The sequence below is a fragment of the Phyllostomus hastatus genome, unplaced genomic scaffold (assembly GCF_019186645.2).
Source record: "Phyllostomus hastatus isolate PE091 unplaced genomic scaffold, TTU_PhHast_1.1 phas_scaffold_182, whole genome shotgun sequence".
Classification (NCBI taxonomy): Eukaryota; Metazoa; Chordata; class Mammalia; order Chiroptera; family Phyllostomidae; genus Phyllostomus; species Phyllostomus hastatus.
This window is the reverse complement of record NW_025334013.1, coordinates 24,040,992-24,058,548: the sequence shown is the minus strand read 5'-3', so window position 1 is coordinate 24,058,548 and position 17,557 is coordinate 24,040,992. Positions and strand designations below refer to the sequence as shown.

Below are 17,557 nucleotides of genomic sequence, written 5' to 3'. Positions count from 1 at the left end.
GAACAAGTCTTCTGGTGGTCATTTAATAAAGAAACAAAGCAGAGTATGGGGTTGAAGAAGTGTGGCTGGATAGGGATTGCTATTATAGGTTGGGCAGTGATGCCTCTCTATTAGGATGCACAGACACGGGTACCTGCAAGAAGGGAGGGAGGGAGTCATGTGGATCCGAGGGAAGGACAGTAAGGGACAGTAAGTACAAAGGTCCTGAGACAGGAGCGTGCTTAGTGTGTGTGAGAAACATCATGGGAGCCAGTGGAGCTTGAGTCCTGCGAGAAAAGGAGAAAAGGATGGGAGAGGAAGTTAGGAAAGTGGTGAGGGTGGTGATGTTGGGGACAGGAGTGAGGAGGAGCTACAAGTAGGGCCTTGCTGGTCACTGTTAAGGACTTTGGTTTTTTTACTGACTGGAATGGAAGCCCTTGGAACAAAGGAGTGATGTAACCCATTTAAGTTGTGCCAGGCGCTCTCCAGCTGCTGAGCACAGGACAGGTGGCATGGAGGGTTACTGAGGAGGCTGAAAGCCTCTGCAGGAATCCAAGTGAAAGACGATGGCAGCCTTGACCAGGGTGGGAGTGGCGAGAAGGATCTTGATATATTTCAAAGGTGAAGCAATGGGAGTTGATGTTGGATTGAGATGTAGGATATGAGAGAACAAGAGGAATCCAAACAGAACCAGGGTTTTTGGCATAAAGAGTTGGACAGGACAGTGGAGCTGCCATCGACTGAGATGGGAGAGTCTGGGAAGAGAAGACGGGGTTATGTTTCGGACTTGTTAGGTCTGGAATGCATCTTGAACATCCAAGTGGCAGTGTTCAGTGACAGATGAGATGTACCAGCTGGATTTTAGGAAACAGATTCGGGCTGGAGGTTTAAGTTTAAAATTCATCAGCAAGTAAGTATTTCATTTCTATTTGTCTCTCAAAATCCTACACAGATCAGGGCATGGTACAGATCTGGTGACACTAATCAAAACAATGACAGCATCAAAAGCAACCATCACATCTATTTCATGAGCACTGTGCTGAGGGTTGTATATGTATTATCTTGTTCAACTTCCTATGATTCCCTGAGGCAACCTCATTTATTAGGACCCTGGTTTCCAGATGACGAAACAGAAATTCAGAGAGATTGCCAGTCAGCTACCCTCAGAGGGTTCCATGTGTTTATGGGATCACCAAAGTCATTGCTCCCAATGTGCCCAACCCCCCAGTAAAACCCAGCACTGATCCCTGTACCTTCCTTCCCTCCCTCTGCTGCAGCCTGTGACCAGCTGGCACTGGGCGTGGTGGCAATCTTCGGACCATCCCAGGGCTCCTGCACCAACGCCGTCCAGTCCATCTGCAATGCCCTGGAGGTTCCCCACATCCAGCTGCGCTGGAAGCACCACCCGCTGGACAACAAGGACACCTTCTACGTGAACCTCTACCCTGACTATGCCTCTCTCAGCCACGCCATCCTTGACCTGGTTCAGTACCTCAAGTGGCGGTCGGCCACCGTGGTCTATGATGACAGTACAGGTGGGTGGCCAGGCCTGACCAGGCCATGGGTACAGTACAAGGGGGGCACAAACCCAGGATCGTGCTCTTGGCTGTTCACCCAACTCCACTGCCCCTGAAAAAAAGGTTCTCTCTCACACTCAAGCGTCACTCAGTCACATGGACACTTGTCCCTGCACTCACAGCTCTGTGCACACCAGCCACACTCGCACCCCACTCAGCCCCAGTCTATCTCACACCTGCCTCACACCTGCACTACACCTTCCCTACCCACCCACTTCCACCCCAGCAATATGCTCAAATTCATACTCAGCACACTCGCCCTGCTCCCAGCACCTGCACCCACACCCACACCTGCACAGCCATGCCCACACCTGCCTGCTCTTATATTCCCACATTTCCATGCTCTGCAGCAAACATGTCCAGCCCTGCTGGCTCTGAGCACAACCTTTGACTCAAACCCACAGTACATGTATGCCAGCTCTGACGCTTACTAGCTGGGCAGGATGGGGCTGTTTCCTCTCTAATTTCCTTCCAATGACTGGAGTCCCAAAACGTTTCTTAGCCCTGCCTCTTAAAAGAAAGTGACCTTGGTAAGTCACTTAACCCATCTGGTCCTCTCTGCCCATGCATCAAGTCAAGAGTGTCCAGCCTGGAAAGAACCCTCCAACTCTCAGCTGCCTGTGATTCAATGTCAGCTCAATTACCTCCTAATGCAAAGTGGGAATCGCAGGGAGAAACCCTCAGAAAAGACATTCCCGAGTTGTTGATCTAGCTCGGGATTCTACCAGCCTCTATTGACATCCTGCTGTACCCAAAACACCAGACAGAAGATCCTGGAGGGCAGGGACCCCCATCCCTCTCAGTGCCCCCTGCACAAGGTCTCTGCCATTGAGGGCACACCTGCCCAGCTCCAGATCACCTCCAGTGTTTCTGCAGCCCTGCAGATGTATTGGTCATGACATACCACCATGAACAATTGTCTTCTGGGCCATGAGCTTTCTGTACCTGCAGGGTTGAGCACAGGGCCTGGTACGATGCCGATGTTTATAAAGGTTTGTTGAACTGAAGTGAATTGAATCAAATTGAAAATCAAGTTGAAATACATGACAATTAAATTTCATTAGGAAAGAGTGTGTTGGGCACTGGTAAGAGAGAAGAAATGAGATGTAGTTATACCATCTTATTTTGAAAAGTTAATCATGTCGTAGGGCAGCAGGTGTCCACCCAGAGGTCGCTGGTCATTCCAGGCCACCAGAGCTAAGTGTTGAGTGACAGGTACATGAAGTCAGGGCTCAAGATACTTCGGGAGAGGAAGTTCTATGGCCTCGGCTAGTTTGGACTGACTTACCAGAGGACGGAGACGTGAATGAGCTGGGGCTTGAAGAAGGATGGACAGGGAGAGGAGCCGGGAGGGCATAACCGAGGGGGAGTAGCGTGAGCAAGAAGGAGGAGGGCTGCCTGTGCACAGCAGTCGTATCAGAGGACAGCCTGGCTGGGAGAGAGGATTCAAGTATGGGGGGAGCCAAAGGGCCTTTTCTTAATGTGATGCATGCCTCTTATGGAAGGAAGACCAGTCTCAGAACCTTCCAGCAGACCACTCAGTACAGCTCACCGAGCATGCCTGCTACCCAGAAGCACAGTCCAATGGGAATGGGATTGCCCCTGACTGGCTCCTCCCAATCTCAAGTCATCCCGTGGGACTGGCACATTGCCACCCAGACAAAATCATGATTCTCTTAGCATGTTAGAAGAGGATATACCAGTTATCTTTTTGCAGTACAGATGCTGCTTGATTTATGATGGGTTTATGTCCTGATGACTTGGTCTAGGAACCGCAAGATAGGATCTCTGATTTTGACCCCATTGCTAGCATGCTGCAAAACCTTGAGAGGGTCACTAAACCTCTCTGGGCCTCTGCTCCCTTCCTCTGTAACATTGGAACAAAAGTCCCTCATCTGCATGCTTTCTAGGACAAGGAGATGGTGAAGTTGTGTAATGAATGCAGAAGTGCTTTGTAAGTGAAAAGCGTTGATTCCAACATGATTCACTGCAGATATTTTGAGAGAGATTGATTAGGGAAGCAGCCAGGAAGGAAAGCTCATCTCAGGCAAACAAAAGAACCTAGTCTTCTGCTGGGGCTGGCCGAGACAAGCCTCCAATCTCCCTGGGGAGCACACTCGAGGGAAGGAGGTCTGACATTTGCTGCTGGAGAATGTGGGTCACCATACATTACACAGGGCAGTGCACTTGGTTGACAGGAAGACTCTGGTGGCCTCTGCTCCCGCATCCAGGCTATCCCTATCCTCATGTCCTGGGTCCCCAAAGCCCATGTGCCTACTGATGCTGTGCATGGGTCTGGAAACGGAGCAAGTGGGAGCAACGTGTACACTCAGGGCTTTGTGGGGTAACAGGTGTGAGTGGGCAGCATCAGTCAGCCAAACTAAGACTTTCTGAGATTAGTTTTGGAGGGGTAAGGCTGGATGTGTGTTTGGGGGGTGCTTATGACCACTCCCTCTTCTGCTAAGGCCCACAGGGATCCTTGTCCTCTTGCCTATCAAGTCTGGTGTCAGGAGGCACTGGGCCCCTGTCCATCTAGCCGCTCAGGACTCCAGAGCCCTCTCCCAACCCAGCCACCTGGATCTGAGACCTTCTGGGGGTGGGCTTCCTGATGCCCATAGCCATGGCAAAGCTCATTTGGGAGCTCTCTGAGAGTCTTAGATCCCAGGGTTATAGTCTGTCCTCCCCAGCACAGTGAAATGAAGGACCCCGGCCTGATTACTTTCCTGACATCAAGCCCTCAAGAATGGGAATGAGAGCCTGAACAGACCCAAGCATGTATACCTGAAATAGCTTTGGGAATGGGGGCTGTCTGTTGGAAGGCTTCTGAAGTGGGCTGTCTGTTGGGGGGGTGGGGGGTGGGGGCTGAGAGGGTAGGGGACTCTGTCCAGACAGGAGACACTGGAATAGTTGATTGCAAACTTAATCCAGCACAAACTAGTTTAAGGAAGGAAAAAAAAAAAGGAGGGGGCAGATTTTGTTGGCTGCCTTCACTGGAAAATTTAAGAGTAAATTAGCTTCAGGTACTGTTTGATCCAGGGGCTCAAATGGGTACCATTAGGACTTATTTTCTCTCTGTTTGGGCTCTCTGATTTCTGCCCTATTGGAATCTCTCTTGGGTTGTATGTGGTGACTCCCAGGTTTACCTCCTCCTTATTTTGAGTTCAGCGGAAAAGGGAATACATATTGCCATTTACTCTAGCACATTCTGGAAGCCACTCTGAGAAGAACAGCTAGTGGTGTCACATATCCATCTCTGAACCCATACTTAGGCCTGATTGGCCATGGTGGGGTCACATGCTGTGCCTTGGGAGCTGGAGATGGATTCTTCCTGGTCCTAGGGACTCAGAGAGGAGGAAGGTTGTTTCCCAAAGGAGTATCAGAGTGGTGTTGTTGGCGGAGCGGGGCATAGTGAGTGCTTGGTGCAGCCAGCACTCGGACACTGAGCCCTGAGGGTGAACAAGGGGTCCAGCAGGTGGTGGAGGTGGCGGTGGTGGGGAAGGACCAGTTTGGGCCTCTGGCTTTGGGCTGGCTTAGCCTCTCCCTGCAGTGGGGTTGGGGGTAGAGAGAGCAGCCAGCAGGCTTGCTTCCAGGCTAAGCAGAGAGGCATCAGCAAGAATGAACCTTGAAATAGGGACGGAAATGAACTTAATTAGACCTCTGCAAGCCATTTGTCTCTAGGAAATGACATTTAGTTTTTCCCTGGAAGTCCCCAGATTAAGCGGTTTTGCAAAATGCTAAAGTAGAGGATGGATTTTTCAGAGTGGGGAGAAAAAAACCAGTAAGTCAATCCAATTATGGAAATTTGTGGTGAGTACCACTTAAGTCCCAAGCCCTGTCCTGGGGGCTATGGGGATGCAGCCCCTCCTGTTGAGGAGTTTGGGGCAGGACCAGGGGAGTGAGATGAGGCCAGAGGAGGCTAGCGATAAGCCAGTAGGCCACCAAGTTAGGAGAAGGGGAAATCTCGTTTGGACAGAACAGTAGGGGCAGGCTTCATGGAGCAGGTGGTTGCATTGAGCTGGAAGAATGGGTTAGATCTACTGCGGAGTCTGCCCTTGGGGGTGGGGTGGGGTGGCGATGGGGACTGGGCACAGACACCACCTGCTCCCCCCAGTCTCACCTTTGGTGCAGTAGAGTGTGGAGCTGCCACTTGTGCCCACATCCTGGAAGCAGGTTGCTAAGGGTGTTCAGGAAGATTATGTCCCGTGCCTCACAATGTGACGGGGGGCAGGGGGTGAAGAGGGGTGGCATCTGGTCAGGCTCCATAAGTCTCTGCACCCGTCCTGGATTGGAGAGGAGCAGGCGGGTGTGGTCCATGAGAATTGGCTCTCTGTCTACGCCCACTTTCAAATCGATATGTGTGTATATGCACCTGTGTGCACACACACCTATCTACATATGTACACACATATTTATCTGCCCAAACACATGCTCTTCCTCTCTCAACATGCATGCAAATATATGTTTGTGTGTGCACAAACATCTGTGTGTGTGCAGGCATGTACAGCTGAGTACACATGCCTGTGTCTGGACATGTGTGGCTGTGCCCACACACATATCTCTGTGGGCCACAATTCCATGTCAGCAGACCTATGGCCACAGGCATGTACATGAACATGAGTCTGCCATGCTTATTACTGTGCATACATGTGTGCACACATGTCTTTTGTGCCCCGGGGCCTCTCAGGGCTCATCCGACTGCAGGAGCTCATCATGGCCCCATCAAGATACAACATCCGCCTGAAGATTCGCCAGCTGCCCCTGGACTCTGACGACTCGCGCCCCCTGCTCAAGGAGATGAAGCGAGGCCGGGAATTCCGCATTATCTTCGACTGCAGCCACACCATGGCTGCCCAGATCCTTAAGCAGGTGTGTGACCACTGGCTAGCGGGACTGGTGCTTGGGACTAGCCCGCCCCCTTCCCCACCTCCCCTTCCCCAAGTACAAGTGTGAGGTCGGCCAGATCTGTTTGCCCCCAGGCGGCCTCTTGCTGGCTGTATGACCTTGGGCAGTCACTCCATCTCACCAGCAGCAAAACTGACACAGTGGTCCTTGCACAGCCCGAGTTGGTGTGAGGATGGAATAAGGTGAAGGAGGGGCGGCCACAGCCAGGCTTGGCCCATGAAGGGTGCTGAGTAAATGCTTCTTTCTGTGCCATCTCTGTCCAGGGGCGTGGCAGGGGCTGCACAGAGGGGCCTGAAGCTGCATGGGACAGGGCACTTCAGGAGGCACAGAGAGGCCTGGGGGTCTCGGGAGTAGCCCCCAGAACACCTCACTGCCTCTTCCAGAGACTAATCCCCACAGCCCGCGGCACTTGGTGTTACTCTCCCATAACTAGGAGGTTTATAGAGGTTCCTCGCACCATCTGCTCGGCTCTGCAGTGACAGTGAGGGAAGGGAATGACACCCAGTCCTGGTGGGGCCCCTGGTCCTGGACACAGCCCAGTGTGGCATGCTGGGAACAAGCTCTGCCGGGTGAGGTTAAAAGAAAGCCCCCTAAGAAAGAAAAAGACAAATTGCCTACAACCTCCTCCAAGGGTGCCACAGAGAAACCAAACCATGCTGGTGGGAACCAAAAAGGCAAGGAAGTGGTCCCAGAAAGCATCCCTGGTGACTGGAGGAAGTATTCTGGGGGGTCCTGATACATGACACCCTGAAAGGCAGGTAGCAGGGAGGGGACACGGATTACAGAGGAAGGGGTGCTGAGCAAGGGCTGGGAGTGAGTCAAGGCCTGGGAGGGGGTGCCGCTCAAGTCCCATCCTTCAGCTGGGCCCACAGGGGTGCCCGAGAGAATGGCAGCCTCTGTCTTCCCCCAAGGAAGCCCCACACCAACCTCCTTCATATGGTGATCAGAAAGCTCACTGGAGAATTCGAATCCTTTTGCCAAGAGCAAGTGGCCCCGGAGTCATCCCCTCCCCTATGGATGGAGTGAGTGGCCCCTACCTCGCCCAGTTTGGGAGGGTTCAAGGAGGTGAGGCAAGGACCAGGTTTATCCCGGAGCTGACTCATGGCCAGCGCTGGGTGTGGGGCAACTTTAAAGTCCTCGTCCAGGAGATACCGCCCTCAGAAATCCCTTAACCCCCACTGTCCTGGTCAGCTGTGCCCAGGGCATCCCTTCTCTTCCCAGCCTGTGTAACAATAATAATAATAATTGCAACTTTGGTTTATTAATGAATCACTCTGAGCAAGGTACACATAGCTCCTTGTTTACTGCCCCCTGGGAAGGGGGTCAGTTTCCATGCCCCATTGACAGATGAGGAAACTGAGGCTCAAGGGGAAAGTAATGGGCCCTCGGTCATCCAGCCTGCCTGTCAGAATTTCCTCCCAAGTCTGTCTGACCTGGAAACATAATTTAAAATGAAAATTCTGGGCTCAGCTAAACACTGAACTAAAACAAAGATAAGTGCACCTCCACCCGAGGACTTCTCTGAGCCTTTAACCTGTGGATGCAGGTTGTCAGTCTCCAAGAGGGGGAGTGACTGTGTGGCATTTTCTAAGTGCACTTGACCCAGTGACATTTTTCCTTCAGAGCACTTTGTCAGCCCAGCCTTCTGAAGCACTCTGTAGAAAATGCATACAGTCATTGGTACTACAGATTCTAGACTTCCAACAAAATAAAATGTATATGGTGTGGATTTCATGGTGGTATGCAGTAATTCCACCTGCTTTGTGGTCAGCCCTTGCTGGGAGGCTGGGGCGGAGGACAGACCCTCCTCCTGGGCCTGGCAGGGCAGGTAGGGACAGGGCACCTGAACGCCTTTCTTCAGACCTGGGACACTGAGCTCAGTGAGTCGGGTCAGGGCCCCCGAGAAGGTATCTTGGATTGTGCGGCAGGCCCAGAGGTGCTCACTAAAATGACAGACAAGCAGGCCCCGCCCAGCGCCGTGGAATTCAGAATCTTTGGAGAGTATAGCCCAAGAGTCTGCATTTTAATCTGTCCCAAGTGACTGTACTGCTCACTCCCGTGTGAAATCCACTGCTGCCTGCCAGCCAGTCACGGTCACCGTTTGGAGGGGGTCTCAGAGAATGTCCCACTCCAAGTGGCCAGCCTCCCCCAACCCCCTGTCAGTTTGTCCCACCACCCAGTCCTCACCCCAGGGTGGCTGGGTGGGGGTTGGGGGCTGCTTGGGAGTCCCTGGAGGTTGCTGATGCTCTGTTCTCTTGTAGGCCATGGCCATGGGCATGATGACCGAGTACTACCACTTCATATTCACCACTCTGGTAACGTACCTCCATGTTCTGGTGGGGCTGGGGGTGGGGCTCCAGGTGGGGTTCCCTCGAAACACGGTCAGCCTGGTGGGGACAGGCACTGCAGCTAGAGGAGATCCAGGTTGGACCTGCCTTCCTAAGGTGTGGCCCCAAGTAAGAGCACAAAGATGTCTTGGTGGCCTGCCCACTTGGAGAAGTGACATTATGTGTGACTAAGGGCAGGGACTCTGGAGCCTGCCAGTGTGAACAGAAGCCCCTCTGCTTATTGGCTTTGAGACCTTGGGGAAGTCATTTAACCTCCCTGCTCCAGTTTCTTCCTCTGTAAAATGGGCATAGCAAGGGCTCTGCTTCCTCAGATGGTCGTGAGGACCCAACAGTGAACAAAGTAAGTGCTGAAGGCAGTCCCTGGTTCATGTAAGAGCTGCGGAAGTATTAGCTCTCATTACGCTGACCCTTGGCTCCTAGCCCACGCATGTCTCAGGCCTCTCGCAACAACAGGAACAGCCCGTTTGGATTCCTATAGCATCCGTGTCAGAGTCTGCCCACTCACTGTCGGCCAGGCCAGCCCACCTGCAAGCTCCAGATGGGTCCTGTCCAAACTCTGAGAACATTTAGGGCCATTTAAACCCATTAGGATAATTAGTGGTGGTCTGAGATCAGCAGAATAAAGAGGTCCCTGTGCCAAAGGAGCACCAACACCCAGACTCCCTGCCTTGGATCCAGGTGCCTTCTGACCTCACTGGGGCTTGGGGTGGACTCTTCCCACCCCAAGTGACAGCACTGCCAACCACCCTGTTGCCAAAATAAGCTCCCGCAATCTGCATCAGCCCCGCTGCTGCAGCCCTGCCGGCTTCCGGCTGTGTTCCTTCGTTCACCCAGCACCCCGGTGACTTTCCTTCCTGAGCCCCGTGCTCAGCGGAGCATCACAAGATGACCAGCACTGAGGCCCTGCCCTCGAGGAACTCCCATCCTGTCTGGTCTGCATCTCTGTGTCCAGCTAATACAGCAGGCATGTGCCACTGCAGGCCTGGACAGTTGGCCGTGGAGCACAGTGGAAGGAGAGGCCAGATGCCGAGGGCCTCGTGGAGGATGGAAAATTTGAGGCAGGCTTTATCGGAAAGCAGGTGCTTGGACTGGGCCTTAAAGGATCAGTAGAAGTTCACCGAGTAAAAAGAGGGAGGATGTGCCACACAGAGGGAACGGCATAAGCAAAGGCCAGGAGGCAGGCGAGCTCTTCAGCGGAGTGCAGGAGCTGGCTCGCTCTGGCGGACTGAGGGAGCCCATTGTGGCCATCGCTTCCCAGCTCCACGTTTGGTGGTATCCCACAGTTGGCTTGAAATTGGCCGCCGTGGGAGTATTCACACTGCGGAGGTTGGCAAAAACTACAAATTCAGGTCTTTATTCCCCTGAGAGCTGGTTATTTAGCATTTACCAGCACCCCACTGCTTGGCGCCCCACCTCCACCCCTCACCCACTGCACCCCGTACCTGTGGCAGAGCTCAGGAGTCGCGTTGCACATTCTCCTGGTCTAGAGCTCAGGCCTGGGGACCTGCCAGAGGGCAGATAAGGAGGAAAGGATCCCAGAGGCTGGTGACCAAAACCAGGCACCTTCTTTCCTTAATCCCTTCTGGATTTCTGCCCACCCAAGCTGGCTTCTCCCAGCCATGCTATATCCTAGAAAGTCACTGGAGGCTTGAGGATGAGGCCACCAGGTCCTCGATATTCCACCTCTGTTTGGAGTTGGGGGGAGGGCAGAGAAGCAAGGCTGGGAAGGTGGGGTGGGTCACGATCCAGGACCCCAAAGCCCTGTCCCGGGCACGGCAGCCCCGTCCATTCTGTCCTGGGCTCCTAGAGGGCTGAGACCAACTTCTGGCCATTAGGGGTCCCAACCAGCCTGGGTCAGTGGCTCAGCACTTTCTTCTCATACGTGTATCCCACTGCCTCAGCTCTCTGAGTTCTCACCACTCGGAGGTGCTGTGACAGCGCCCTGGCACCCATGATGGGAACATACAGAGGAGGGACCAGGGGACACTGCAGGAGCAGACAGATGGGCCGGGACTGCTGAGGTCCGCTGCAGACCACGCCCATCTACCCTGCACACTGCTTTCCAGCGCGTGGAAGGGGAGCAAGCCTTGGGACACAGATAAAGATGACAGTCCCTGCTCTATCACATGGGCAGTTTACTTTACTCCCCAGCCTCAGTGTTCTTGTCTATAAAATGGGAATAAGTAGTTGTGATGGCTCAGGGCCTCAGATCCTTCATTTGCTCTTCTTTGGGTGCAAGGAGCAGAGCTTATTCAAGTCATTTCAAGTCACTAGGTGGGGGTTGGGGGTTTGAGAATCAGCCATTGGGCCACAAGAGCAGACAGAGATCCAGAGCTGCTCTGGACATGACGGGATGATGGCTCCGACCCTTTGCACTGAGACTCAGCCAGTCTCTCTCCCTTCTTCCTCCCCCTGTTACTTCCTCCCCCTGTTCTTGGTCTCTGCGCCTTAGTCGAAGTCTCCATCCCTGGGAACTTTGGCACAGCACAGCTGCCCTGGGCTCGTCACTTCCCCACTGGCCACCCGTTCCTCCTCTGCCACGTCTCACCACCTCTTTCCCTGAGCGCTGCGCCCCCACCCAGGTCAGAGTGCTGATGGCCGAGCACCAGGCAGGGTTTCTCCCCAGGGCACTCTGGAGGCATCTGGGGCTGGAGAGTTCATTATTCCAGAATGTTCTGCCCACCATAAATGCCACTCCGCATTTTCAAATGTTTCCAGGGTGGTGGCTGGGTAATCAGCCAGACTGTAAAAACCACCCTTGGGACAGGTGACTACTCCTCCTCGCCAATCAGCTGACGTCTGTCGGTGGGAGGTGGCATATATTGGGCTCACAGATTCCAAGACATGGCCACCACGCTGAAAGCACGGGGCACTGGGAGTTCCCTTTAGAACAGCAGGAACAAAGTTCACCTATCTTACTCACACCCCGCCCCCCCGCCGCCCTGCCCCCCACCCCCACGCTGCACCCCAGTATGGCCCCTCCCCCACTGTCCAAATGGGCCAAGGTTAAGCCCTGTCTGTGGTCAGGCCCTGTTCAGATCCTAGCTCTAAACTCTCATTTAAAACCTTCTCCTGCCCAGCTCACGCCTCACACCAAGGCCAGAAGCGTGTCCCCTCAGGGAGCCGAGGAACAGCAGGGCCTGGAGATTCGGCCGGCAGCCCTCTACCTAGTCCAGCCTTCTGGGCAAGAGTCCGGAGGAGGCAGCACCCCTGTGCCCTCCCCATTAATGCTGTTGCCCAGTGAGGGTCCCAGTTGGAGTTCTTGGAGGGAGGAGCAGTGTCTGCTTCTCAGTTTTCATCTCCTTAATTCAGTCATTCATTGACTCACTGCTTAGCTAACAGCCTATTCAGACGCTCTCTAGGTCATAGGTACCAAGCTAGTGTAATGCAGGGGCTCCAAGCCAGGAGCTGTATTTGTGTTCGTGATAATCTGAAAACAAACAAACAAACAAACAAAAATGCCCAGAGGGTCAGCAAATGTGGACCTGACATTTATTCCTCACATTATAGGGCGTGCCCAGTGGCAGGGGATCGGGCAAGAGAGACTGCACCCCGACTCCGGCCTGGATGCCACTTACAGGGGAGGGGTGGGGGTAGCGGCAGTAGAGGTTTGTGAAAATTCTACACGCTTGTGATAAACACGGGAGCCTTGAGACACAGGGGCCTTGAGAGGGCTGGGACATCCAGATACAGACTGTTTTCCTCGTTCCTTATGGCTGCTGGCCAGGCAGCCATCTGCTGTCTGAGGCCGTGGAGGAGCCGTGTCCTGAGCTGCCCCACAGCTAGGCGCTTGGATGGGAAAGGGTGTGCGGAGACGGATTCAACACCCAGCACACCAGCTGGTAGGCTTCCTTCCATGCATATAGGGACCAAGGACCGGACCTGATTCACACCTATGTCTCCAGTACAGAGTAGGTGCTCACGAATGCCTGCATGAATGAGTGGCTACCATACAAAGTAGTAAGTAATCAGTGAAATTATCAGGGTCTGTGTCACAGTAACAGTTAAGAAAGACCGTAGACTCTGGTGCCAGTCTGTGTGCCCAAATTATAATTGAGATTCTTTCACTTCCTCGGGCAGGTGACCTCACCTCTCTGCACCTCATTTATAAAACCGTACAGTAACAGTGCTACCCACGGATGGTTGTGCTGAGCATTAAATATGTTGACATTAGTAAAGCGCTTAGAAAAGTGCTTGGCATTTAACTCTCTGTATGAGTTAAATCGATTAATTAAATAAACTCCTGCTTACGTTTTCTGTGTATTCAGCATACTTCATCTCATCTAAATGCAACTAACTCTCCAGGGAAGGTATGGCTCCCCCAGTTTTACAGAAAAGTAGAGACTGAGGCTCAGAGAGGTCACTCTGCAGGAAAGGGACAGAGCAACGATTGCTTTCGGCCGGACGGAAGCTGCCTGGCTCTAAGCCGTCTGCTGAAGCCTGTCGTGCTAAGAAGCCGCAAGAAGTCGCCCGGCCTCCTCTGGCTGAGATGGGCCAGGCCTGGTGATTGACACTAATAGAGTCAGCAAAGCCTCCCAAATCCCAGCAGCGCCCACACTTCGCAGATTCCAAAGCCCTTTCTCCACATCACTGATTCTCCTCTTCACAGAGCAGAGTTTGCGTTCCCTGTTGATTGATGGGAAAGCCTGTGACCAGAGAGGCTGAGTGATCTGCCCAGAATCTCACAGCAGATCAGTGTTGGAGGCCTGACTTCCAGTCTTGCTCATGGCTGTTCCAGCCCGCTGCCCTTCCTCCCCACGCTTCTCTGAGAGTCAAGAGAGACAGATTTTTCCAGGGATCACACCTAAACATCGTACCTGCAACATGTGCCTGCAACACAAACAGTTCTGCAGTAGAGTATGTTTGGGGTGGGGGCGGCTACCAGCGTGTCTCCGAGCAGCTCCCCACATTCCAGAGCACTAGCTGTGTCCTCTGGGCCCTCTCCCCTAGCCCATGGCCTGCTTCCAGCTCCAAACCTGGGACCTCTTTCCAGCCCTATTGGCTTAAGAGTCTCCCTGGAGATTCTGCCTCTGCCCATTGGTCAGCCGTGGCTATATGACGAAGGAAGGCAGTGGCATTTGGCATTTATCTCCTTCCCTTTAGGAAACCCATGTCACCAACTCTTCGCCTCTGAAAAATTCTCCAAATTTGCTTCTCCCACGCAGAAGACATTTTAATTACCCCAGCTGCCATTATCTGTTCCAGCCAGCTTTGAGCCATTCCCAGATAACCCCGCGTTAATCAGCCCCAGCTGAGCCCCTGGTACATGTCATGTGTAGGTAAAAGCCTGGAGGTGAAAAAAGAATTATAATAAATTAATAGATAAGCAATCACAATTAATGCCACTTCGCAGCAATAACAGTTATATCATGGGGAAGATATTTTCATCTGTCATTCCTTAAGGCGATGTTTTCTGAGCTTCAGCTTCTACCCAGTCAGACCCATGGGGTGCTAATGAATTAGTCTATTATGTTATGCTGAATGTTTCTAAAAGGTCCCTCGTCGATACTGAATTCAGTGTGTCAACATTTGGCATGGAGAACAGCAACTTTTTGCCAAGCAGCAAGGTTGCACACAGTTCACTATGTACAGCATTTGGGGTGTCAGCCTGGGGCAGTTTGCATAAAAAAAATTGGAGCTGGACAAAGAGGCCTCTTTACCAGCTCCCTGTTGTCACTACCCTCATGTCACAGGGATGGCGCATTTGGTGCCACAAGCGCTCCAGCACTTTGCAGCTAAGCCCAGCCAGGCTTGAGGTGACAGGGAGGAAGGTGACCCCAGCACTGCCACTCCCTTGTGTCCCCTCCTAGGCTGTGTGTGACGGCCCAGCAGGGGTGTCCAACATGCAGCCCATGATGGCTATGAATGCGGCCCAACACAAAATCGTAAATTTACTCAAAACGTTATGAGATTGTTTTTGCTTTCCTTACTGTTTGTGTATATGATGTGTGGCCCAAAACAACTCTTCTTCCACTGTGGCCCAGAGACACCCAAAGGTTGGACACCCCCCTGGTATAGCCTCTGTGTATGCGCCAGCAGAGCAAAGACTGCCTCTGGAGACCGGAAGGGCTATTGTCTCCAGCACCCAAAACCCCACTAAAGCCAGAGATGCCACCCTTCCTTCCCACTGAGTCCAGGTGTCCTCTGGTCCTAGAGGAGGGGGAGCCGAGTCACACAGGCCCTAGGTAGGCTAGTGCTTTGGCATCTTTCAGACCTTAGGTGTCAGGTACACATCGAATTGGAGAGGAGGCTGTGCCCCATGCAGGGGTAGACCAAGGAGAGCGCCCCCTGGGGGCAGAGCTCAGCTTCCCTTCCATGGCCCCAGCAAGTTCAGTTCTGGCCCCAAACTGGCAGGTACCACTTTGCAAAACAAAACCCCTCCATCTTTGCAGACCTACTTCCTTCAAAAGTGGTTTGGGTCAGATCTCGTGTCCCTACAGCCATCCCCTTGTGGGTTTCATCCTCCACCCCTGGTAGTTTACCAAACCACTTCTCACTTTCAGTCCCATCGAGAGTGCCCCCTGAGAGCAGGATGAGAAACACTAGTCTCTCCACGTCAGACTCGTTCCAGCGATGTTTAGGTGCCCAGAAAGCTGCTCGGCTAAAGCTGAACCTTCCTTCCACCTTGGTGGATGGGAGAATTTGGCTCAAGGGCTCATAGGGGAGACATCCCAGACATAGACACTTGTTGTCCATGGGGTGAAGTCCCAGAGGCCCCAGGATAAGAGCAGACACACCCCTGCCCCACCCTATCGTACACGTGTAGAGGAGCAGTCAGGGAGGCTTCCCGGAAAAGGTGACCCTGGAGCTGAACCTCAGAAAGGAGCCTGTCCAAGAAGAGTTGCAGAGAGAGGCACTCTAGCGGAGGGATGGAACACACACAAAGGCCCTGGCTCGGGAATGAGAAGCCATATGGTGGGCAGGGGCCTGTGAGGAATGGGAAAGGTGGGCAGAAATAGTTCAGTGTTTCTGGGCAAAAAATGGGAGGGCTTGGGAAGGAAAGTGCGGCCAGAGGGGCCAAGTGCTTGGTAAACTGTACAAAGGAAGTTGCACTTTTTTCCTGAGAAGGCAATAAGGATCCATTGAAATAGGCCTAGCACGGGAGTGACAGGGCTGGGAATGCCCAGGGCTGGGGTGTGGCGCGGACTGTAATATCCAGTGCGTGTGAACTGGGGCCTTGGGGGCACTTGTATCATCATAGGGCAGAGAGTTTGATGCCATTGCTCCCCAGCTGTGTCGCCTTGAGCAAAAGACTAATCTCTCCACCACTTGTTCCTCTAAAACGGGGTGATAATAACAGCCTCTTGCAAGGTGGAACTGTGAACTGAGTTAATACACAGGAGGTATTTAGAACGGGGCCTGCCATTCTGAGGTGTATAGATGCCCAGTAGACGTGAGCTCGTCCCGGTTGTCTTCCCGTTGCCCAGAGGGCCAAGGCAGGAAGGCCCAGCACCCAGCTGCCTTTCTCCTCCAGCAACCCAGCGATGTCCCTGGGGGCTCTGTCTGTGTGTCCCATGCACCAGACGTGTTCTCAGCACACCTGATAACCCCTTTCTTCCTCATGACAACCCTATATGGTAGGCACTACTACCATTCCCATTTTTCAAATGAGGAAACTGAGGCAATGAAAGTAGAGTAACCTTGGACCCAGATGGCCTGGCCTCATGGTTTCTACTCCTCACCACTCCCTGGGGCCACCTCAGTGAGCTGTAGTCAGGGAGGAGCCATGGGGAGAGAAGCCTTCCTTCCAGCTGTGTCCCCCGCCCCACCTTGCTGCATCCTTGCTGCTCCCTTCCTGGTTCCACAGGGATCCCCACCTAAGCTCTGTGTGCTTCCCAGTCAGAAGCAATGGCTTAAATGAGCGGCTTCTCAAAACACAGATGTCCCAGGCCCCACAGAAAGTCTGTGGCCTATACATTCACAAAAAAGCTCCAAAGACACTTCTGATGAATACCTTGTGTTCGACAATACTGGGGACATAAAGCACAGGGATTTTTTAATAGGACAGACAGTGGTGTACTAGTAAATGTGTACAGCCACCTCTCTAAAAGGCGAGGAGAAACCCAGATTTGAGTGCTTGCCAATTTCCGTGGTGTAAATACTCCCGTGATGGCAAATGTGAAGCTACCAATGTGATGCCACTGAACATGGAGTCAGGGAGAAGGGCTAACAATTAGCTCTCCCAAGCCAGTGTGAGCCAGCTCTGACACACCATTAAAATAGGCCTGGGTACAGATTCTGCTCCGCCTTGATGAGCTTTGTAACTGCAGGCAACTCCCCTGACCCCTCTGGCCTTGTGAACTCATCCGTATAAAGGGAAGACTGTTGAATACCCACTTTACAGGTGATTGTGATGTTTACATGATACACTCTCCATACAGGACTGAGCACTGTGACCACCCTCCACTCCCACTAAGATTAAGGCCACATAGACACACTCCGGCCAGTTCACTAGAGATCTCCCATCTGCTCAAGATTCTGCTTCCTGCTCCCCTGCAGCCCCTTCCCCATCCCAAATCCTGGCCTCGAACTGGGGCCATATTTGTTTGGGCAAGGCTGGGACTAAACTTTCTTGCTTGCGCTCAAGCCTGTCTACTCCCTAAACCTGCCAAGAGGAAGTCAACACAGTGCATCTCAGAAGGAGGCCATTTGGGGGTGGGGGGGGGGTTCAGGAAGAACAGGAGGAGTTTAGCAACAGTTAGGAAGACCTCAGAGACCAGAGGAAGCTGCACAGTGTGAGAGCTGTTCTGT

General features: G+C 53.0%; 1 protein-coding gene across 1 annotated transcript in view; it reads left to right on the top strand.

Moving 5' to 3' along the window:
* The window catches only part of GRIK3 (glutamate ionotropic receptor kainate type subunit 3), a 208,584-nt gene that overhangs the window by 134,258 nt on the left and 56,769 nt on the right, over positions 1-17,557 (top strand). Inside the window, exons 3-5 of the mRNA XM_045859909.1 lie at positions 1,257-1,514; positions 6,241-6,422; positions 8,720-8,773. Of these exons, the coding sequence (XP_045715865.1) occupies positions 1,257-1,514; positions 6,241-6,422; positions 8,720-8,773 (494 nt within the window). The remainder of the gene's footprint in view (positions 1-1,256; positions 1,515-6,240; positions 6,423-8,719; positions 8,774-17,557) is intronic.